Source organism: Boleophthalmus pectinirostris, unplaced genomic scaffold (assembly GCF_026225935.1).
Source record: "Boleophthalmus pectinirostris isolate CB_2022bp ecotype Guang Dong unplaced genomic scaffold, ASM2622593v1 HiC_scaffold_8, whole genome shotgun sequence".
Taxonomy (NCBI): Eukaryota; Metazoa; Chordata; class Actinopteri; order Gobiiformes; family Gobiidae; genus Boleophthalmus; species Boleophthalmus pectinirostris.
In genome coordinates this window covers 9,441,346-9,464,221 of record NW_026571515.1, presented here as the reverse complement: position 1 = coordinate 9,464,221, position 22,876 = coordinate 9,441,346, and the positions used below count along the sequence as shown (strand labels likewise).

At 37.9% G+C, this 22,876-nt stretch overlaps 1 protein-coding gene across 1 annotated transcript in view; it reads left to right on the top strand.

The window, feature by feature from the left end:
* The window catches only part of ubr4 (ubiquitin protein ligase E3 component n-recognin 4), a 67,884-nt gene that overhangs the window by 3,053 nt on the left and 41,955 nt on the right, over positions 1 to 22,876 (top strand). The window contains 38 exon segments of the mRNA XM_055166171.1: positions 367 to 515; positions 1,618 to 1,717; positions 1,805 to 1,946; positions 3,095 to 3,219; positions 3,322 to 3,446; positions 3,522 to 3,581; positions 4,087 to 4,277; positions 4,567 to 4,666; positions 5,258 to 5,395; positions 5,481 to 5,598; positions 7,549 to 7,634; positions 7,636 to 7,737; positions 8,845 to 9,001; positions 9,080 to 9,165; positions 10,077 to 10,246; positions 10,415 to 10,694; positions 11,767 to 11,899; positions 11,992 to 12,071; positions 12,150 to 12,278; positions 14,073 to 14,255; positions 14,485 to 14,607; positions 14,690 to 14,919; positions 15,708 to 15,826; positions 15,904 to 16,001; positions 16,084 to 16,241; positions 16,528 to 16,734; positions 16,832 to 16,933; positions 18,200 to 18,300; positions 18,381 to 18,768; positions 18,849 to 18,912; positions 19,448 to 19,639; positions 19,725 to 19,795; positions 20,097 to 20,244; positions 20,827 to 21,060; positions 21,543 to 21,713; positions 21,896 to 22,078; positions 22,161 to 22,319; positions 22,709 to 22,861. Of these exon segments, the coding sequence (XP_055022146.1) occupies positions 367 to 515; positions 1,618 to 1,717; positions 1,805 to 1,946; positions 3,095 to 3,219; positions 3,322 to 3,446; positions 3,522 to 3,581; positions 4,087 to 4,277; positions 4,567 to 4,666; positions 5,258 to 5,395; positions 5,481 to 5,598; positions 7,549 to 7,634; positions 7,636 to 7,737; positions 8,845 to 9,001; positions 9,080 to 9,165; positions 10,077 to 10,246; positions 10,415 to 10,694; positions 11,767 to 11,899; positions 11,992 to 12,071; positions 12,150 to 12,278; positions 14,073 to 14,255; positions 14,485 to 14,607; positions 14,690 to 14,919; positions 15,708 to 15,826; positions 15,904 to 16,001; positions 16,084 to 16,241; positions 16,528 to 16,734; positions 16,832 to 16,933; positions 18,200 to 18,300; positions 18,381 to 18,768; positions 18,849 to 18,912; positions 19,448 to 19,639; positions 19,725 to 19,795; positions 20,097 to 20,244; positions 20,827 to 21,060; positions 21,543 to 21,713; positions 21,896 to 22,078; positions 22,161 to 22,319; positions 22,709 to 22,861 (5,555 nt within the window).

Genomic DNA, 22,876 nt, shown 5'->3' with positions numbered 1-22,876 from the left:
AGCAACTCTGACCAGTGTTTCCAATAGATTTTGTTAAGATTATGGTGGCACAAATACTTTTTATTTGAATAATTTCATTCTAGTTGGCAGTCTAAATGCCACTTCCAGCCTATATTTAATTTTAAGCAGCATTTTTGACCAGTGTTCTCTCCTTTATAAGTTCATGATAATACAATGAGCAACAACATCTAATTTTGTTTTTCCAATATGTTTGTAGTTTATTTCAGACAATAGAGGACCACAATTCCTGTATTAATGGGGAACACTTCAACATTCTTTTCATTCTTGTTTTGTGGCTAAATAAATGTCTTTACTAAAAAAAGATGTTACTGGTGGTTTCTTACTGTAGTTCAATTTTTTCAACAGTGGAGGATCAGAAGGAACTGCCCACTACTACTGTGAACCCTGAGCTTCGACAAAAAGAAGTACAGATGAACTTCTTTAATCAACTCACTTCAGTTTTTAACCCGGACCTTACCACCATCCTGGCCTCCCCTTCAACAACGCACATGCAGGTACATTCATGTTCATTTACATATAAACAAAAACACAATTATATAAAGGAGCCAATAGGGATGGGACGAGATCTTATGCCATGAGACTGTGCGCACATGAAAACGATCTTGCAAGATTTTTTCCTCTGTCTTTACATTTGGCAAGGGCTTGAAAGGGTTACATCTTGCTCTAGAAACTTGCATAGCTTTGAGTAGCTGTAGCTGAAAGACTCTTCTGCATAGAGACTTGTATACTATTCACATACATATTTAGACTGAGGACTCGCCCCATTTTTTTCATAGTGGTAGGACCAATATTTAAATGACTGAATTCTGTGAAAATCATCACGAAAAAAATCACTTTTCTGTTTGTGAATTTTTCCACAATCTTTGGAGTGGCACAACAGGGAAAACAGAGGAGCAGATCCAGTCTAATAATTTTGACTAAAGTTTGTTTAAAGCATAAAGGTTGCTTAATGTATATGAGCTATAAAAGAATATGAAAATAGGGCTGCTCGATTATGCTCGATTGGTGAATATTGAAATCACAATTATTTTTTAGTTACATGATGCATTTATTCAGCATTTCTCTCTTAAAAAACCCTTTGTTATTGATAATTCATGCAAAACTTTCAAACTGAAAATAAATATAGGCTATAAATATGCACCTTAGAGCAGTTTTGCAAAGGATAAAACATAAAATGAATAAAATATACTTTAAACATAAATAAGACATAAGACAAAGAAAAACATAAATGTATCCGAAATAAACTATATCCAGCTGTTCTACAATCTCTATATTAAAAAAATAAAATAAATACACTTATTCATATCAAAAATATCCCAAAATAAACTTTATTAAGATTTATTGTTTCAACTAAATTATGAGTTTGGCACACAAATCGAAATCGTGATCAAAATTCAATTAGTTGCACAGCCTTAGATGAAAATGACAATATGGCTGTCAACAACTCAATAACACTCATCAAAAATATTTCACAACTACCTTTTATTTTAGTAACCAACCTTGTATTTTTTAATAATGAGAGCATGGTATTAAATCACACAATACAATAATGCTTGTTTTTTCCCTTCTATCCTTAATCTTAACTTATTTTTTTAGACGGAGAGTGACTGCGACGACCAAACTTCAGACCAGGCTCTTCAGGCCAAAATGAAAAATGCCTTTGTATCTCAGAATGTGTCAAGCTTACAGGAACTTGGTGAGTTAAGACCTGGCTCTGTTAGAACTGCACTTCAGGTCGTATTTCACGGTGCACTTCTGAAAATGCTTTACGTCGTCTTTTTAGGTGGGTCTGAGAAACTGCTGCGAGTGTGCCTCAACCTGCCCTACTTCCTGCGCTACATCAACCGTTTCCAAGATGCTGTGTCGGCCAACTCGTTCTTTATCATGCCTGCCACCGTGGCGGATGCTACAGCTGTCCGCAATGGGTATGTTTGAAAAAGTACTTAATTAGACAAACTTTATTGATCCACAAGGGAACTTATTTGGATGCTAACTCACACATCACAAAATAGTATAATAACTAAGAGAGAACAAATATTAATATGCATATCTATAATAATAATAATCTAGGAGAGGTGTACTTGACTCTTAAACATTTTTTCTAATTTTATGCAAGAGTTTGTGGTTTGAGTCAATTCTTTTCAGTTTTACTCTATTGTTTCAGATCAGTGTTTTAAACTTTTCTCTTGGGTTCCATTGCAATTTACTTAAACTTATTTACTTAACTTGGGAAAACCTGACAAAAAATACATGTATATATTTATGTTTCTCATATTGATTGATCACAAGGTTTTGTTAGAACTGAATTAGTCCCTATTGAAAACACACAAAAATGGCATCCAGAATTAATTTCCTGACCATAAAAGAGTAGAATGACATTTATTCATAAACATTTAACACAAAATATAATAATAATATACAGCAATATTGCAATTTCTTCATCCAAAATCTGCACTCTGCTCCAAACCCAATGCCTGTACTGACAGAGACCTGAGCTCATGATTGATGACTAGAAATGACTGAACCTGACTCAAATTTGATTCACTGCATTGCCCAACTTAGAATATATACAGTCTATAATTCCTTCTGCATTCACACTGAGTAAGAACACGCCTGTGATTTAATGTGCTGGTGTGACATTGATGTTGTTATATAATATAGCTATGTATTTAGGTTTTTTCTTGTATTAAAAGTGCATTGAGTAACTTTTCTGCTGGAGGGTCTGTCATATGCTTTTCTCCATGGAAATGTTATTGCTTTGTCTGTAATGTTTCACAGTATGGTGTTAAACCTTTATATCTTCATGGAGACCAAACCAGATCAAGTTAAATGGTCAGATCTGTGAAGATGTGATCCCACTCACAGTCAGAATTGATGCTTTTCTTGGTATTTTTGAGCTATAAAACCACCTGTAATTGAATAAATGGTAAGGTTGAGCTGTTTAATGTCACTGTGGAAAATTCCAAGCAGTGCAATGACATACCATAGAAACAAGAACGTGACAGACCCCCAATCAAAAAGTTACGCAGTGCACATTTAAACAAGCTTGTAATAATCTTTCTTCCTTTTGCAGATTTCATTCTTTAGTGATCGATGTAACAATGGCGTTGGACACACTCTCTCTTCCTGTTCTCGAACCTCTGACTCCAGGGAGACTTCTGGACATGACTGTGCTGGCTCTGAGCTGCCTCTATGCTGGTTGGTATTACTTCATAACCAACTACCTAGATAAACTCCATTATTTATTTATTGCATACCTATGATTATTTATAATACTAAATTCAATTATTATCTCTGTAGGTGTGAGTGTGGCTACCTGCATGGCTATTTTGCAAGTTGGGAGTGGTTTACAGCTCCGCTCTGCCACCACTGGGACGAAAGAGGAGGATTATGAAAATGATGCTGCCACAATTGTACAAAAATGTGTAAGTAAATTATTGTTTTAATCCTATACTCCAATACCTGACCTTGTAACTGATGGCAACTTTCTTTTCTTCCAGCTTGAAATTTATGAAATGATTGGACAAGCCATCAGCAACTCTCGCAGAGCTGGAGGAGAGGTACGTTCTTTTAAATATTACACAAAATTGACTCTTGTGAAGCTTTTAGTCGTGTTATAATGTTGTTAACTCCTTAAAACATACCTGGAGCTGTGTTGTTTCATTTGCACATGTTTGAGCAATCCTGAATTTTTAGTCTGTCTACATCTCAAAAAATTAAAGTGCTACCTTTTAACTTTTGTTCAGTAGAGATGGACATTTCTAGTGCTGAAGTTATCTAAATGATAGTGAGGATGTGTGGAGTTTAAAAATACAATGAAGCACTTCCTATACTACCACATAACATCACAACAACAGGGTGTTTTCAGTTTGAGAGAAGAATTCGGCCTAAATATGCAGGGTTTGTGTGTTAAACATGTGTGAATGAAAAAAAAAACTCAAGGTATGTTTGTAATGAGGAAACAACATCGTAACATATCAGAAAATGGCATAATATTGGCGTTTTTAAATAACTTTGTTTGTCAGCAGAATATTTACTTAAAATGTGATGTTTTCCCTTTCACAGCATTACCAGAACTTCCAGCTGCTCGGTGCTTGGTGCCTGCTGAATAGTCTGTATTTAATCCTGAACCTCAGCCCCACTGCTCTGGCTGATAAAGGCAAAGAAAAGGACCCTCTGGCTGCTCTCAGAGTACGCGACATCGCTGCTCGCACTAAAGACGGAGCTGGTTCACCCAAACTTGGGCCTGGAAAAGGGTAAAAAAAAACATAATTCTTTGTATAGCAATAGAAAATTTCAATTCTTTAAATTTCTTCTTCAGTTCTGGTCAAATTTCCAATGGACCAGAACTAAAAACAGCACTTGAATGAGCTGTGAAATGTCTTCATTCAAAAAAAAAAAAAAAAAAAAAACTTTGTCCAGCAGATTAGAAATTTTCTTTTGCTATGAATCCTTCTGGATGACTGAGGGATTACACAGACATAATTGTAGTTTTTTTTTCTTTTCCTGATGAAATATGTCTAATTATATATATTATTTTTAAAGCCACCAAGGGTTTGGAGTTTTGTCTGTCATCCTGGCAAACCATGCCATCAAACTCCTGACCTCACTTTTCCAGGATCTGCAAGTAGAAGCTCTGCACCGGGTAAAATACAAAACCAGTTCATTTTATTATGTAATTATCAAACATTATAGTGATCAAACCATTTCAGAATTCAAAATCCTTTGGTTTAAAACTGAGCAGGTGGACGGGTGATAATTCTGTGGCGCAATTTGCTGTTTAACTGTCAGATTACATATCTGTTGACCTGGTTTATTTCTGTCATACTGGACCTAACTCCATGAAGCAATAACTGGCACAAAGGTCAGCATAAATGAGCAAAACTGACATTATTTTTTCACAATAGCTTCAGAAAGTAAAGTGAAAGAACTATAAGCCATATGATTCAAATGAGAAGTTTGCTGAGTCAATCCCAAACAAATACGTTTAAATATTTTTTGATTTGAATATTTCTTTCAAAAACAGTGGATCTCCCATAGAGTTACATAAATCTCTGCCCTTCATCTGAAATTAAGACATAAAATTCTACAATGTGAACACAACCTATTGAATCTCCTGCAATTTCTATTTATAAATTTGAAATCCTACCATTATCTATTCTAACCTTTACGTCACATTTGTCACATGAATTTCCTTATCACTTTTCCTCCCTGATTTTCCTCACTTTCTGTGCAGGGGTGGGCGAGTGATGGTCCTCCAGCTGAACTCAACATCATGGCCCAGAGCACTTCTATTCAGAGAGTTCAAAGACTCATAGACTCTGTGCCACTCACCAACCTCCTGTTTACTCTGCTCTGCACCTCATACAAAAAGGTACAGGTTTATCCAGTCACATTTGTCCATATTTACTAATGTCATTTACTTTATTTACTATATGTGTTCAAATAATGTGTTTTAGGCTTGTGTTCTCCAGCGACAGAGGAAGGGTTCAGTCAGCAGCGATGCCAGTGCCTCCACAGATTCTAACACTTACTATGAAGATGACTTTAGCAGCACAGAGGAGGACAGCAGCCAAGGTACTCCAGCCCAAACGCTGGCAGAGCAAATAGGGTCTTTCTGCTGGAATTCATGTTTAGAGAGATCGCAGCCTGACTCCTTGAATTACAAAGAACTGTGAGCTCAATTAAAACCACTAACAGTGTAAATCTACAGCACATATTTTGTGGATTGAACGAGTGTGTCAGTGCTGCGCTGTGTGAGAGGCAGTGGGACAGGTGCTCTGCCTGCGGCGTCAGGCAGGGGGCAGTCAGGAGCATAAACACGCCACACCACACTGTGACTTTGAACTGTCTGTCCACTACTGCTCTCAGTGTAGTGACAGTCTCTATCTCAGCAGAGAGAAGACAGGAGAAGACAAGTGCAGCTTGTGTCTCAGGTCAGAACAGACTCAGTGTCCACCTCACTGTCCCCGAACCATTCTGTCCCTGTTTGTCTCACAGTAGCTCTGAGCTGTGGCCTGTAGTTTAGGACGGACTGAGCCACTGATGAAGCAGCTCTGGCAAAACACTCTGGTTTGATTTAACACACACTAAATTCTGTTTTGACAGACTCTTTCACTCTGGCTCAGTGTAGATGTAAGGATAATACCAATGCTATTGACATGTAGAAGAGAGAACTCCCCCACAGCATTTCAGCTCCATCTTAAAATCATCAACATGTCTTCCTTTGCTCACGACTGACCATTGAAATCCAAAACTCCAAATTTAACATTGAGAGATCTATGACAGGCCATTTGTTGTCTGTAGATACTAATTATCACCTGTCTTGAGAAATATGGAAACAAATTGCAAAATGTTTTGTTTTTCTCTTGTAACACGAGTCTTCAAACATGTCAAAGATGCTTGATAGACATTATTCGGAGAGGACGGAAGACTCCCATGTCAAACAGTGGTATTGTTCTTGTACAGATGTTGTGCTTGTGGGGCTCAATCACACTATGTCCAGCTGTCACCTGAACAGTTCTGATTGTGTATGTCGCATGCACACGTGAATATCAACTTTGTGATATTCTCCACATTGAAGAAAGAGTGACGCTCTCTGGAAGCTAAGCCATAACAAATGAAAATGTGCAGATATGTAATCACTAATGAAGGTTTTAGATTTGTTTATTGTTTACAGCTATAGGTAGCTATGGGTGTGATCGACTGCAAAGTATGTGATTAAGTTAAAGGTGCATTGTGTAATTTTTCTGGTGGAGGCTCTATCAAATGCTTTTCTCCATGGGCATGTTATTGCTTTGTCTTTAATGTTTCACAGTATAGTCATTAAACGTTTTTAGCTTCATAGAGACCAAACCAAGTTACTGGTCAGATATGTGAAGAGACAACCCCACTCAGTTTGACAGTGCCTGTATTTCTAGGTATTTTTGAGCTAAAAAAAAACAAAAAAACACCTGTCATCTAATAAATATAAGGTAAATGTTTAATGTCATACCATGAAATATTCCTGGCAGAGCAATGACATACTCATAGAAACAAACAGGTGAATGGACCCCCAACCAAAAAGTTACACAGTTCACCTTCAAGAAGTGTTTGAAATAGTCAGATTTATTTAATTTTTTACAAAATCTTCTAAAAATGCTTTTGATCTTGTTCTGCTTAATGCTGCTACCTTGGTGACCACAGATAAAGCTTTGCAACGCTTTTAATTACTGGGAGAACATTTGATTCTGCTCTTACTATAGCACTAGATTTTTTGCATGTGTACAGATTGTGGTTTTGGTGCTCTCATTTTAAATTGTAGCGAGTTAATTCGTGTGAGATTATCTTCTTTTAAGCTGTTCCACCAACACAACACTGGCACTTGTAGTCCTTGGCTTTTGTCCACCTCCTTCACAGTGTTGTAGGTGTCTCCAAGTTTTCTGACGCTTCTACATTTTGGCTTTAGATGTGGTGCCATGCTTCAGTCTTCAGCCTTGTTCAACCCTTTTCAGTTTTGTTTTATAATTTGTTTGCCGTTATTTGCAGATGACGACAGTGAGCCAATTCTGGGGTTGTGGTTTGAAGAGACAATATCCCCATCGAAGGACAAAGTAGCACCTCCACCTCCCCCTCCCCCCTCCGCCTTTGGAAACATCTCCCAGGTTAAAAAGCCCGAGCAAGCAGAACCCAAGTGAGAATGGGAATATTTTAGCTGGACGCAAAGACCCAGAGCTGGTGAGGACCCAAATTACATAACAGCTATTGTGTATCATTGATTCAGTGATGGAACGTAATAAAATAAAAGTATTGAAGTATACATTTTAGGTAGGTTTACTCAATGATACTTTTACTTATACTTCACGACATTTGAGAGCAGGTATTTGCATTTTCAACTCCACTACATTTTTGAACCTGACTTAAAAGTAAAAGTGGAAATCAGCTGGAAAGTCCTTCTGGCTGGAAGGTCCCCAAGCTGGAAAGTCCTCCTGAACTGTACCTTTATGAAAGTTAATCTATATACATTAAAATAAAATAAGAATAGTCCACTACTGCCTCAGAAACTCCTGTGTTCTCAATAAATGTGCCACAGCTATTTCAGGATTTTATCTTACATATTTCAATAAAATACGTATTTAAGACCTTCCTAAAAATTATTCGGAATGATTTTTGAACAAATTCTGTAGATTTATAAGTTTCTTGTGTTGCGCTACTTACAAATTATATTCATGTCAGGTAAGGAAGTAATTGGTATTTCTTCCAAAATCAAGAGTTACAGATGTTATAGGGCATGGGGAACAAGAAAAATTATTTAAAATACGACACAAACAAGGCCCAACATGTGTTCTTGCTACGTTCATTTTATTATGATATAGAATGGGGATTTTCTGACTAAATACATCACATAATAAAGGCTTGTGAGAACATTCTGCCGCTCGAGCTGGGACTTTCAAGCCAGGGGGACGCTCGAGCCAGTATTCGTGAAAGTATTATTATTACTATTATTATCTGAGACTTACTGAAAAGGCTGAGGAATTTATTTTGAACAAATTCATATTCTGAGCAAACAAAAATATACAAAAAATAAAATCTAGGAACAAAACATCGATTCATTTGTTTCTGTTGAACAAAATTCAGTACAAACCTTTATTAAAATCACTACATTTGAAGCTTTATTAGAGCTCAAAATCATCTGTGTAAGTAAATTGACTTTTTACTTTTTAAGTACTTTTTGAAACATGTACTTTATTACTTTTATTTAAGCTAATTTATTCATGTGATACTTTTACTACATCACTGCTTATGCATAGGCTGTTGATTGACTTTGGTTATCTCTTTCTACAGTTTCTCAGTTTGGCCTCCAGTATTTTAAATTTCATCACCACATCTATGCTCAAATCAAGAAATAACTTTATTCGCAACTACCTGAGCGTGTCACTGACGGAGCAGCACATGGCGACTTTGGCTAGTATCATTAAAGACGTGGATAAAGATGTGAAAGGTAACGCCACTTGATCAGGAAAATAATTTCACCATGAGCTGGTTTTGTAAGATTAAATTTGTGTTGTTGTTTTTTCAGGGTCGTCAGATGAAGTGTTTTCTTTAGCTCTGTATCACTTCAATCACACTTTGGTCACGTCTGATCTTCCATCTCCAGCTCTACAGGTACAAACAACATTTATATAAAAATGGTTGTAAATGGTATCGATGTACTCCCATCACTAGATAATAGTCCAGGTATATTCAACTACATTTTCTTTATTGCGTTCAATTTGTTTTATTTGTTATCAGACAACAAAATCAAATAACATTTAAAATTTTCCCCCAAAATCCTCAATATTGAACTAATTTCAACTACATTTTCCTGAGGATCAGAATTTTCGGAGGACCATAGCTTCTGGTTTGTATAGGCGCACAACACAGCACCTCTTCTAACATAATCTGTGGTCATACAAAATTTCCACTCCTATACTTAACCTGCACTAGACCATAGCGTACTAGAACTAAACTTGAATTAACCCAGGTCCAAACCAGGTCTAAAGCAGATTTAAACAATAACCAAAACAGAAAATATTAATACTAACCTAGACCTAAACTTGGTCTAATCAATTAAATGAAAGAAAATAAATGTTTTCAATATTGGGCTGTTTGGTAGATCAGTACCTTAAGTTGAAAAAGCTGGACTACTGGAATTAATGTAGAAAATGAGGATAAGCCTGCAAATCTGATAACAAATGTAATAGAGTTGGTAGATAACTTGTACTGAAATGCGTAAGATCATGAAAGATTATGAATCTTTAACAAATTTATTATTAACCATCCATTACTTGAACATTAAGAAGATGATCTATATTAAATAAATGTTGTATTTACTGTTAAATGGTTCTTTATTTTGAAAATCTGTTTATTCAGCATCTACAAAAAGCATATTAATGGAAACCTAATTATTAATCAAGCAATTATTGCCTATTTAATAAAACCTCACATTTAAACTGACCTAAAGTGATAGAAATTTACCAATATTACTACATAAGCATAATTACAGTGGTGTTATAATGTCCTCTTATCTTTTTCAGAGCACACTACTTCAGCAGTTGGGGGTGGCCCCTTTCTCAGAGGGCCCCTGGCCTCTGTACATCCACCCTCAGTCTCTGTCAGTCCTGTCCAGGCTGCTGCTCATCTGGCAGCACAAGGCCACACTCCAGGGAGACCCAGATGTCCCAGAGTGTATGAAGGTCTGGGAAAGGTAAGTTTGCTCAAATGGGAGAATTTTACTAAGTTCAGTGCTGTTAATGTATTCTCGTTTAGAGTTGCTTTACTTTTCAGTAATTATTTTTATAATTAATAATAATATTTTTTCATTAAATATAGAGAAAAATAGCAAACAGGATGAACGTGCTACTTTTCTTTGTAGATTCTTGGGAACCCTGAAGCAGCACACTCTCCAGGGCACAGTGCACGGAGATGATGACCTGAACGTGGAGCACCTCCAGCTTCTGTTGCTCCTTTTCCACAACCTCTCTGAGCGCGGCCGCCGCACCGTGCTCACGTTGGTCACACAGGCCATCGCTGAAGTGGCTCAGAGCAGAGACTCACAACTCAAGGCTGTGCCCCTCAACCTGGCACGACTACTGCTGGTGTTTGACTACCTGATACGGCACTACTCCAAAGCTCCACTCTACCTCTTTGAACAGGTAAAGCTACTGCAATGGACTGTAAACACCTGGTTATTTTCTTATTTATCAGATAATTTCTAGTGTTCCAACCATAAACTGTATAAAGAAGTGGACTAAGGGATTGTGATGTCACCCATAGTGTTCAACTCCAGTCAAATTAACCTCACAATGCTAACAGTTACAGGAGCATTATTTGGAGCAGAGTTCCAGATTAGGAATAGAAATTCATTTACAGAAAAAATTGCAAAATAAAACAACCAAGATCATGTAGAGCAGCTTAATATGAACATTTTAAGACCAAATGAGGAGCATGACAGCAGCAGTTACAGAGAGAGGGTGGCGAATTTTCATTGTAAAGTGAATTTGGAGGCAGAGTTGATGGAGCTGGAAGTGCCCCCATGCTCACTTCCTATTTGGATCGTTCATTTTTACAGTCTACGATTCTAACCAAAAAAAAACGTTGTGTGGATGGGTCATGGCTCAATAAATCTTAAAAAAAAAACTTGACGACAACAAGATATTGACTAGGCTTGACTACTGATTTGAGTTTTCAGTAACACTTGCTCAGTAGAGGAAGCAATGTGTTGGTTTATTTTTCTTTATTCTGAGAAAGCTGACAGTTGAATGTAATATTTTCACATTATTTAGAAAAGCCTAGCAATTTTCTGAACATGCAGTCTCCCCACAATTTGGTAATTAAGCTTCATTTAGGCACATCTATCTTGTTAAACTGTGTACTTATGTATTCAGCTGGATTGATTAATTGCTAGACTCAAAACTAGAGGAGATGGGGCCTTTGCTGTAGCGGGCCCTCAACTGTGGAAAGCCCTCTGATTACACATTAGAGCTGCTGCTTCCCTGGAGAGTTTTAAATTGCTGCTAAAAATGCACTTTTTACACTGCTTTTTAACTCAAGTTGATTTTCTGGTTTTATCTATGTTCTTAACCTTGTTTTATTGTGTTTACTTGTATTCTGCTTTTATCTTTGGGGCAGTGCTGTTTATTTTTAAATATGCTATATAAATAAACATACAGTAGACCATGATTTTGACCTAATTCTTCGTTTCTAATTCTTTCATTTATTTAATAGGTACAGTACAATCTCCTGACTCCCCCCTCGTCTGGGCCCAGCTCTGCTCAGGAAGGAGGCAAGCGCAGCAGTTTGCCTCTGTACTATGGCTTTAAAGAAGTGGAAGAAAACTGGGCCAAGCACTGTTCAGCAGGTGAGGACATTCAACTGAAATAGTATTACTGTCCACATTTAAGATCCTAGTGTGCTTTCTAATGGGTCTAAAAATGATCGTATTTCTTCCAGACTCAAATGTTCAACCCAAATTCTACTGCGTCCTGTCCCCAGAGGCGTCTGAAGATGATATAAGCAGATTAGATGGGAAGGTAATGCTGCATTCTTTTATATTTTTTTGTCCATGTCTTCATTCACAAACCCTATTAATCTTTTGTTTTTTCTGATAGGTCTTTCCAAAACTCTTCAGTGGAGCAGTGAAATATGACGATCTCTACTCTTGGCTCATCTCATTGTTGGCAGCAGGCTCCCAGTTTGACACAGCCAGGAGACAAGAGACAAAGCCAATTACAGCAATGGTAAGAGCAAATAAATGCCCAATATTATGCAGAATTGACTCATGTGAGCTTTAAGCCATGTTATAATGTTACTTCATCAAAAGCATACCTGGAGTTGTTTTTCATTCACACATGTTTGAGTAATCCTAGTTCATTAGTCTGTCTACATTGATTAACAATTGCATGTCCAAAGCATCCAAAGTATTCTAGTGAAGGTATATGGAGTTTTGAGAGAAGAACTCAGCCTAAATATGCAGGGTTTGTGTGTTAAACATGTGTGAATGAAACTAAAAACAAATCCAGTTTTTTGTGAAGAAGAAACGGCATTCTAACATCAGAAAATACTGTAATGTACAGTTGGGACAGAATGTTGGGTAGATATATTTGGCAAAACAAGAGGGCTAGAATTAAATATAAGACATTGCAACTGAGGAAGGAGAGGGGTGGGCTCGGGCTCCCATGCTTTCAGGACTATTACTACGTGGCTCAACTCAGACCTTTGGTATGTTTATGTTCACCAGCCTATTCTGCAAGCTGGAAAGAAGTGGAAAGAATTGAGATGGAAAATATTCCAATTATGGCACTATTGGCTGATAAAAAATTACAAATCAATGTTAACATAACAGAGGATTTTATGTATGAATCCCTCTTGAAAAGTTGGGATGGAGTTCTTAGAATTTGTGAATTGGAGAAAATATCTAAAATATTAAGATGGGTAGCCTATGACTCTGATTTCCCTCTAAATACTCATGATAATAGGTTCAAAACATGGATATCAAAGGGTCTGACGTCATACTACTCTTTCATCCACAAGGGGGTATTTTTGAGCTTTGACAAATTAAAGGGGAAAAATGGATTAGAACAGGAAGACTTTTACAGATATCTACAGATTAGACATCATTTTGACCAAAACATGAAAAGTATATGGGAAAACGGCAATATGGGATTCATATTGACCCTTCTAACATTAACAAAATCAATGTCTCAGAGTAATATAATATCTAAATTGCATAAAGCAATTCAACAAGGTAAAGAAGGTAATACAGAATACATTAAGAAAAGGTGGGAAATTGAAGGTAATCTGAAAGCTGGGAAAGAATTTGTCAATTACAATGGAAGATAACATTATCTAATACATGGCGAGTGTTTGGATGGAAGAATATTTTCAGTTTTTTTTTATCACACCCATTCAAAAAAGACACCAGGGGAACGGGGATTCATGTTGGAGACTCTGTGGCTCATCGGGGGCGAACCACTATCTACTACTATATTTTTTGGGATTGCAATGTTCTGAAATTTTATTAGACACAGATTTGGAGTCATATAAACCATGTTTTTGGATCTAAATTGATGTTTAACTTTGAATGTTTATACTTGGGAGATGTTAATGTCCAGAATTGGGGAAATGATGATTAAAAAGTTATTAGCAATGCTACTTGTAGCAAGCAAAAAAGCCATTACAAGAAAATGGCTCAGGGCGGATCCTCCATCGATAGAGGAGTGGATAGAAATAGTTTTTGAGATTTATGTGATGGAAAAGCTGTCTTTCACCCTCCAGGACCAAAGGGACTTATTTTATGAAACATGGACGAAATGGACTGAGTATGCGAAACACATCAGATCGGACTTTATCTGAAAATTAATAGCGTATCTTGATTGATATCTCATTGAACAATTGTAACGGCACTCTTCTCCTCTGTGTTTGTTTTTCTATTTTGTTTTGTTTTGTACAATTGAAAAATTAAAAAAAATAAAAATTATTTAAAAAAAAGAAAATAGTGTAATGTGAACCCTTAATTTTGTGTCTTTGTACAGGAGGCATGTTCACTGCAGTACTACTTTCTGGTGCTGTGGAGGATTCTGGGAGTTCTGCCCCCATCAAAGGCCTACATCGAGCAGTTGAAATCGGGCTGCAGTGACCCAACTGAGAGCGACATCCTCCACACTCTCAGATGGTCCTCACGCCTTCGAGTGTCTACCTACGTCAACTGGATCAAGGTTTGTTCAAGGAGTTTTGCTTTTTGTGCATTTATGTTGAGGTCAAATTTTTTTTTTAATACTGAGTGAACAGAAGTGTAGATGTAAAGTGATTTATTGCAGTTGAAATTTTTTTTATTAATAAGATGTTTTCACCATTTAAAGGGCCCATTTTGTGCCATTTTTCATGTTATAATGTTGTTTCCTTAAACATTTAAAAAAGTATAATTTCTTTCTAAAATCTTTTTAGGAGCACTTGGTGAAGCAGGGAATGAAAGCAGACCAAGCAACTGCACTGGTGGAGTCAACAGCAGCTCTGTGCAGTACAGTCAAATATGATGTGGATTTGGCAGAGGAGTACATCGCCAGACAGGTAATATTACATACTAAAAACACAAACACAAATGCACTATACTTAGCAAATTTACATAATATCTTTCTAATTTTTGTTCCAGATTTCCACCTTCTCCAGCGTGGACCCTCGTGCCATCCTCCCTCTTCGTCAGCTGCCCTCTCTTCAGGCCATCTACACTCTGGATGCTGTAATCTCCAAAGTGCAGGTTTCTCTGGATGAACATCTGTCCAAAGTGGCCATTGAAGCAGACACACAGAAGTCCTCAGAGATCACCAAGAACCTGCTCCCGGCCACACTGCAGCTCACAGATGTGTACACAGCATTTACCAGGTGAGAAGAAGGTTTTAGGATCCCACGTCTCTATCACCTTGACCTCTTTCTATCATGGGTTTTTGCCATAAAGAGTTAACCAAATTTAAAATGTTTATATATAGCAACCTGACATTAAATGTGCTGTACCCAATTTTGAACCATGAGTGAAAAGCAAAGGAGAAATTCAATTCTGTCAACTGGACAACAGTTTTTTGATCGAATACATTTCACAGCACCTCCAAGCTGCTTCTTCAGTTCTGGTCAGACGTTGTTGGACACCGCCTTATATCTGCCTGAAGGGAGGTGCAAACTACACTGAAACTACTCAGAAACTAGCACACCTATTTGTTTACAGTTTGTTTCAGGGTAATTTCAGTGTAGTTTACTCCTCTTGAATGAGCTGTGAAACGTATTTGATCAAAAAACTTTTGTCCAGTTAACATTTTTTTTCTTGCTATGAATTCTACCTGGACGACTGAGGGATTTGAAGAAGTGAAGAACATGCTTTTCGTAATTCACACCCCATTAGTTCTTTATCTCACTGTAATACTGAACGATGACATAGAAGCTGTCTGGTTTTGTTCTCATCCAACCACATTACATTTACAAAAAAATCAACCACATACTTTTTACAGTCAAATTTCCTTTTTAAAATAACCACTGCATAATGTGATTGAACAAGAAGAAATATAAATCAAATACACCTTTAATGTATTACTGAATATACTAATGCCTCTAGGATTAAGAACATTAGATATTCACTAGGAACCATTTACTAATCCTTACAAAAACAAACCTGCTTTTAGGTCGTACCTCCTGATGAACATCCCAGAGGAAGGAGAGAATAAACTGACTGATGCTAAACTCCAGGGCTACGCTGCTGTTCTGTCCATCGGATCAACGCGCTGCAAGGCCAATATGCTGGGTAATGAAATGCTCATTGAATATCACTTTATTCTTCTGTTACTCAGTATAATTAAATACATTTCTATTATTCCCCAGGTCACAGTGTAATGCAGAACCTGCCCTCCGCTGTGCAGACCGTGTGCGAGACCTGGAACAGCATTCACACCAATGAGTTTCCTAACATTGGCTCCTGGGTTAGTAGTTCACTGATAAGTGTTTTTATAATTTTACTTACTTAGTGGAAATGTAATACTTGCATGCTAATTATCCCTTTAGCGAAATGCGTTTGCCAATGACACCATCCCATCTGAGAGCTACATCAGTGCCATCCAGGCCGCTCACCTGGGCACTCTGAGCTGCCAGTCTTTACCACTTGCGTCTTCATTAAAACACATCCTGCTGTCTTTGGTTCGCCTCATCGGAGATCTCATTGTGTAAGTGAAAGCTGGAAAAGAAACATTTAAAGGTCTCATATTACGCAAAATTTACTCTTGTGAGCTTTAAGTCCACAAAAACAGACCTGGAGTTGTGTTTTGTTACATTCACATGTTTGAGTAATCCTGTGTTATTATTTAGAACATGCGTGAATGAAACAAAACACAACTCCAGGTATGTTTGTGATGAGGAAACAAGATTATAACATAGATCAGAAAACAGCGTAATATGGGCCTTTAAATAACAAAAAACAAATGTGTTGACTTTGCTGTTTATTTTCTTCAGAACGGAGGAGTTGAATCCGTCCCAGGTCGTGCGCACACTGTTGCCGCTGCTGTTGGAGAGCAGCACTGAAAGTGTGGCAGAAATCAGCAGCACTTCACTGGAGCGGATCCTGGGGCCTTCTGAGTCAGACGCCTTCCTCGCCAGGATTTATGAGCGTTTAGTGACGGGCTGTTACAACATCATTGCCAATCACTCAGACCCCAATAGGTATCTTATCTCAAAACCTCCTTTCTGCTACAGCTGCTGTAATAATTTTATTTTTCTATGTGTATGTAACATTTTTGTCTTCTATCTGTATCCTCAGTGGTTTAGATGAGTCTGTCCTGGAGGAGTGCCTGCAATACCTCGAGAAGCAACTGGAAAGCAGTCAAGTCCGGAAGGCGATGGAGGAGTTCTTCTCATTTGGGTAAATATAATGTGCTGTGTAATATTCATTGGTGATGACACAAATACTACATGTTTACTAGGGCATTGTTCATTACTTCATGAAACTAATGCTCACATTCTGAACTCACAGCAGCAGCTCAGTTGTTTGCTGTTGCTATGGTCATACCCACAGCTGTTCTCACACCACCTTTAAGCAGGGTTCCCATGATCATGGAAATGGAAAATGTCATTTTCTATGCCTGGAAATGTCATGGAATTTTGTAAATTCAATTAAAGTTTTGCAGTCACAGAATTTTAGTATCTCTTTCATGCAACTGCAGCATTCTGTTAAGTTATTATTAGGCTATTATGATTATTTCCGAACGTATGCACCTTTTGTTTTAAAGAGACGACAATAAATGCATTGACATTATTTTAAATTTCATATTTAGACCTGAAAGTATGCTCAATTCTACACATAGGTGCCATAAAGTCATGGAAAATTCACTTTAGGTCATGGAAAAGTTATGGAAAAGTTTTGAAATTTTGTCAGTGAAAAAGAGTGGGAACCCTGTATAAGTTATGCAAAATAAACTCACGCCAGTTAGCATTTGAATACTCACTAACCTGACTTTAACCTACATTGTATCACACAATTTAAAGGGCCAATATTACGCAAAATCGACTCTTGTGAGCTTCAAGTCATGTTAGAATGTTGTTACCTCATCATAAACATACAACTTGTGTTTTGTTTCATTCACATATGTCCGAGGAATCCTGCCATGCTTAGTCTATCGTCTCTGAAGTTCAAAATGCTCTGTTTCACCTTGCAATATGATGAAGCAGTAATTTTCAAGTTAACAGCTTGCTGGCATCTTTTGTTTAGAAGTGATTTTACAGTTCCAGATTTGAATTTATCCAAATGATTCTAGTGATGGTGGATGGAATTTAAAATAAAAATAAAACACAGTCGAGCACTTCCTGTTTTACCACATGACTTCACAAGGTGGAGCACAGTGTTTTCACTTTGAGATAAGAAGAACACATCCTAAATATGCAGAGTTTGAGTATTAAACATGTGTGAATGAAACAAAACACAACTCCAGCTATATTTTTGATGAGGAAACAACATCATAACATAGAAAATAACATAATATGAAGTCTGAAACTTGATACATAGGAACATAAGAATATACACAACATGGACAAATAACTAGCCATTCCTCAAGGCACACTTTAAACAGTATGTGCTTGATAATAACCATCTAATTATATGTTATCTAATTATATGCTTTGTCTCCCACAGTGGTGAACTTGTCCAAATCATGATGGCCACAGCAAATGAAAACCTCTCTGCAAAATTCTGCAACAGGGTTCTGAAGTTCTTCACTAAACTTTTCCAACTAAGTAAGTCTAAACTGCTCTAATATTTTTTCGTAATTTATACCATAACATGCAAAAACTAATAATATATTTCCATTCTACAGCCGAGAAGAGCCCCAACCCGAGCCTGCTGTGTCTGTGTGGCTCTCTGGCTCAGTTAGCTTGTGTGGAACCATCTCGTCTACAGTCCTGGCTGACGAGAATGACAGCTACCCCGCCGAAGGACTCAGAGCACCTAGATGTGGTACAAGAAAACCGCCAACTACTGCAACTGCTCACCACACACATAGTTCGAGACAACAGCCAGGTCGGAGAGGGCGTGTGCACGGTGCTCCTCAGTACGCTCATACCCATGGCCACGGATATGTTAGCCAATGGGGACGGGACAGGCTTTCCAGAGCTGATGGTGATCATGGCCACTTTAGCCAGCGCTGGACAAGGAGCAGGGCATCTGCAGCTACACAGGGCAGCTATAGACTGGCTGACGAGATGGTGAGAGTTTGTGCTAAAAGTTGTGATTAATTACTAAATGAGACAGCTACTGATTAGTCTTTTCACTTTTGTATTTCTAGCAAAAAATATCTGACTCAAAAGAATGTAGTTGAAAAAGTGAGCACGAATCTAACACAAGGAAAGGTAAGCTGCATAGATTTTACTTAAAAGTCCTTCCTGTATTACACAAATTTGACTCTTGTGAGCTTTAAGCCATGTTATAATGTTGTTATCTCCTCAAAAACATGCCTGAAGTTTTTATTTCTTTCATACATGTTTGAGTAACCCTTTATTTTTAGTCTGTCTACATCTTCAAAGCTCAAAATGCTCTGCTTCATTTTATGATATGTAGTGGTAGCTTTTAAATTAACAGCTCCTTTTACCTTTAGTTCAGTAGAAATGGACAATTCCAGGGCTGAAATTAGCCTGTGTAACCACATGACATCACAAGTTAGAATAGAGCGTTTTCTATTTGAGAGAAGAATTTGGCCTAAATAAGCAGGGTTTGTGTGTTAATTATGTGTGAATGAATTAAACACAACTCTTTTTAAGTATTTTTTTGATGAGTAAACAACATTATAACAGAGACTAGAAAATAAGTGTAATATGAGCCCTTTAATGTGTGTTCCAAAATGGAGGTGGAAATTTTATAATGTTAATAAAAAACATGAATCCACAGCATGCCAGTATGCTGGAGTGCTCGTGCCACATCATCTCGTATCTGGCCGATGTGATGAACGCGCTGAGGCAGAGCAGTGGGCAGGGGAACTCCTCTCTGTTGGTGGATGGAGAGGAGAAGGCCATGGAGGTGGACTCAGACTGGGTGGAAGAGCTGGCGGTGGAGGAGGACGACTCCCAGGCTGAAGATTCAGTAAGACTGTTTTACTTCTTATTCTTGGAAGTGGTTTTGTTTGAAATGTTTCAGTTTAAATATGATCTCCATATAATGTTCACAGGATGAAGACTCTCTTTGCAACAAACTTTGCACCTTCACCATCACACAGAAGGAGTTCATGAACCAGCACTGGTAAAAGTTTTAGACTGTATGTGACAGCAGTGGGTCAAACAATGCTGATATTGGGTTCAGCTTGCCTCATAAAGCGCTTTGTATGAGGGAAAATGAGTAGAAAGCAGAACAGTTCTTCGTAGAAAGATAGTTATAGATATTACTCCGTAGATTTTGATGCTTTTACTGGTGCCATTCTAACCCATACCTTCGCCTCTGAATTACTTACATATACATGGCTTATTATCTGTTAAGCATATAGTAATTTAAATGAGCATGTCTGACATTGTATTGATCTCCGTGGACCCTCTTTGTCCTGCAGGTACCACTGTCACACCTGTAAGATGGTGGATGGGGTAGGTGTGTGCACAGTGTGCGCCAAGGTCTGTCACAAAGACCATGAGATCTCCTATGCCAAATATGGCTCTTTCTTCTGTGACTGCGGGGCCAAAGAGGATGGCAGCTGCCAGGTGAGACCGCACACCTCAGGTCACCATGGGAAGAGAACAACAGCGGTAACTTTGGCTCGAGTCATTCTCCCATCGACCTCCATCCTCTCATTTCACCAGACAGGGACATAGCTAGCACCAGTGTGAATATTTATATGTTTATGAGTGTTGACCCTTTAGCTGGTTATATTTATTCCCTGCAGTAGTTTGTACAGTTAATTAGTTACCGTTTATTTAATTTATCAGCTGTTTGAGAGAAGAACTCAAACGGCAGTAGATGCACCACATCTACTGTTGGGAATAAATGAAACCTCCCCAGATCTCCCAGCATAATGTCCCTTTTAACAGAATTAAGAATAAATACTATGTCAGTTTACTGGTTAAAATAAACTTCAAATGTAGCAGACAAAACAAATAGATCGATGTAGCATATATTGGCATGCCCATCATTTATAATAGAGTACTGTATGGTTATTGTTTGTCATAGTTTAGGCTTCCACCTCCCATCCAATATTTATTTGAATGCATTTTTTCAACATTTATAAAAACCCAAACTTTATCAACTTTATTTAATGCTGTTTCTAATTTCCTCTCTCTCCTCAGGCTCTGGTCAAACGCAGCCCCAGCAGTGGGATTGGCTCCACTCTGAAGGAGTCTTCTGCCTTCCAGAGTGAACTGAGAATGCCTGAAAGCGCCATTCGCCACCAGAGCTCCTCTCCGTCTGATAAGGGAAAAGTGACCATCTGCGACGGGAAACCTGGAGACGAAGACCGGCCCAAGAAGAGCAGCGTGTGCAAAAGCATCGAGGGCTGCCAGGAAGAGCTGCTCTCACAAGTGGTAACAAAACAACCTCACTGTTTCATATGTGGCAATATTTATGGCTGAATTGCCCACTGTAATTGTATATGCTGGATAATGTGAAGTCGCCAACAATGCACCTTCATTTTCATTAATTACTTTATGCTGTTAGGACTGATTGAACTGGTGCATTATCGAAAAATTAACAGAATTTTTCTTGTAATTACGGTTATTGTTCTTGCATCTTTTCTAAAATGTTGCTCAGAAATAATAATTCAGTAGGAAAGTTAATAGTAATTATGTATTTTTTCTATCCAACTCGTGAATTTGGAAACTCCATTTTCTCTGCAGGTTAGTTTATGATGGTGGATGATTAATATGTTGATTCATTAATAAAAAAAAGTACATAAAAAAAATCTGAAGTCATTTACATTGAATATAATCTTTAAATCATTATATCCAGTTTGTGATCTTGCAGTCAATAAATCCTGTTTGCTTATTCATTCTTGTGTTTCCTTCAGATGGGCTCGTCCACTGCAGCAGCGATCCTGGAGATGCTCATGTTTCTGATGGAGGCCATTCAGACGAACTTCCAGCAGGCCTCAGCGGTGGGCAGCAGCAGCAGGGCCCAGCAGGCTCTCAATGAACTGCACACTCAAGACAAGACTGTGGACATGACCGACCAGCTCATGGTATTAAACACTATTATGTTTCTGTGTTAATTTGATATAGGAATCAGGATTTCTTTACAATTCATTATTATAATTGAGAATAAGTATTTGTATAAGTATTTGTATGAATAAGTATTTGTCCTGTAACAAGTATTGATCTGAACCTACCTGGTTTGATGATCTAAGTGCATCTTTTTCTTCAGGTTCCCACTCTTGGGTCTCAGGAAGGAGCTTTTGAAAACGTCAGAATGAACTACAGCGGAGACCAGGGCCAGACCATCCGACAGCTCATCAGTGCACACGTCCTGAGGAGAGTGGCCATGTGTGTGCTGTCCTCACCACACGGACGCAGACAGCACCTCGCCGTCAGCCACGAGAAGGGAAAGGTAAGAACAAGAATTTTTATTTTATTGACCTCTGTTGAAATTTACAAACGCTGAATATCTATGTTCTGTATTTTCTCCATAGATCACAGTGCTGCAGTTGTCCACTCTCCTGAAACAGGCCGACTCCAGTAAAAGGAAACTGACTCTGACCCGCCTGGCCTCAGCTCCGGTCCCTTTCACTGTGCTCAGTCTCACCGGAAACCCCTGTAACGAAGACTACCTGGCTGTTTGTGGACTCAAGGTGAAATACTTTAATGGTGCCTTTTTAATATATTAGCTATAATTTTGTTGGACATTGTATTTATTTACATTTTATTCCAACAGTCTGGTTTAGTTTGTAGGTTTCCTTTAGGGTTAGGTTACCTTGTACTTGTAGGATTAGGTTTTTTTAATAATATGCTTGAATTAAAAAAGCTCAGTTAATTTCACTAACATAACAGAAATATTCACCAGATATAAAATTATTGTTCTCACTGCTCTTTATTTCTTTCCTAATTTTTTTAATCCTTAAAAACTAGTAAAAGCCAAGGTGACTTAATTCTGATACATATTACAAGACATAGTTATTAAATAATACTATACTAATTCAATTTTATTTTTTTGCATATCTGAACTTGTTTTTTCTTCCAGGATTGCCATGTGCTCACGTTCAGCAGCACAGGCTCCGTGTCTGATCATTTAGTTCTTCATCCACAACTCGCCACCGGCAACTTCATCATCAAAGCGATCTGGCTCCCCGGCTCACAGACTGAACTCGCCATCATCACTGCAGACTTTGTCAAGGTCCATTTTTTTTCT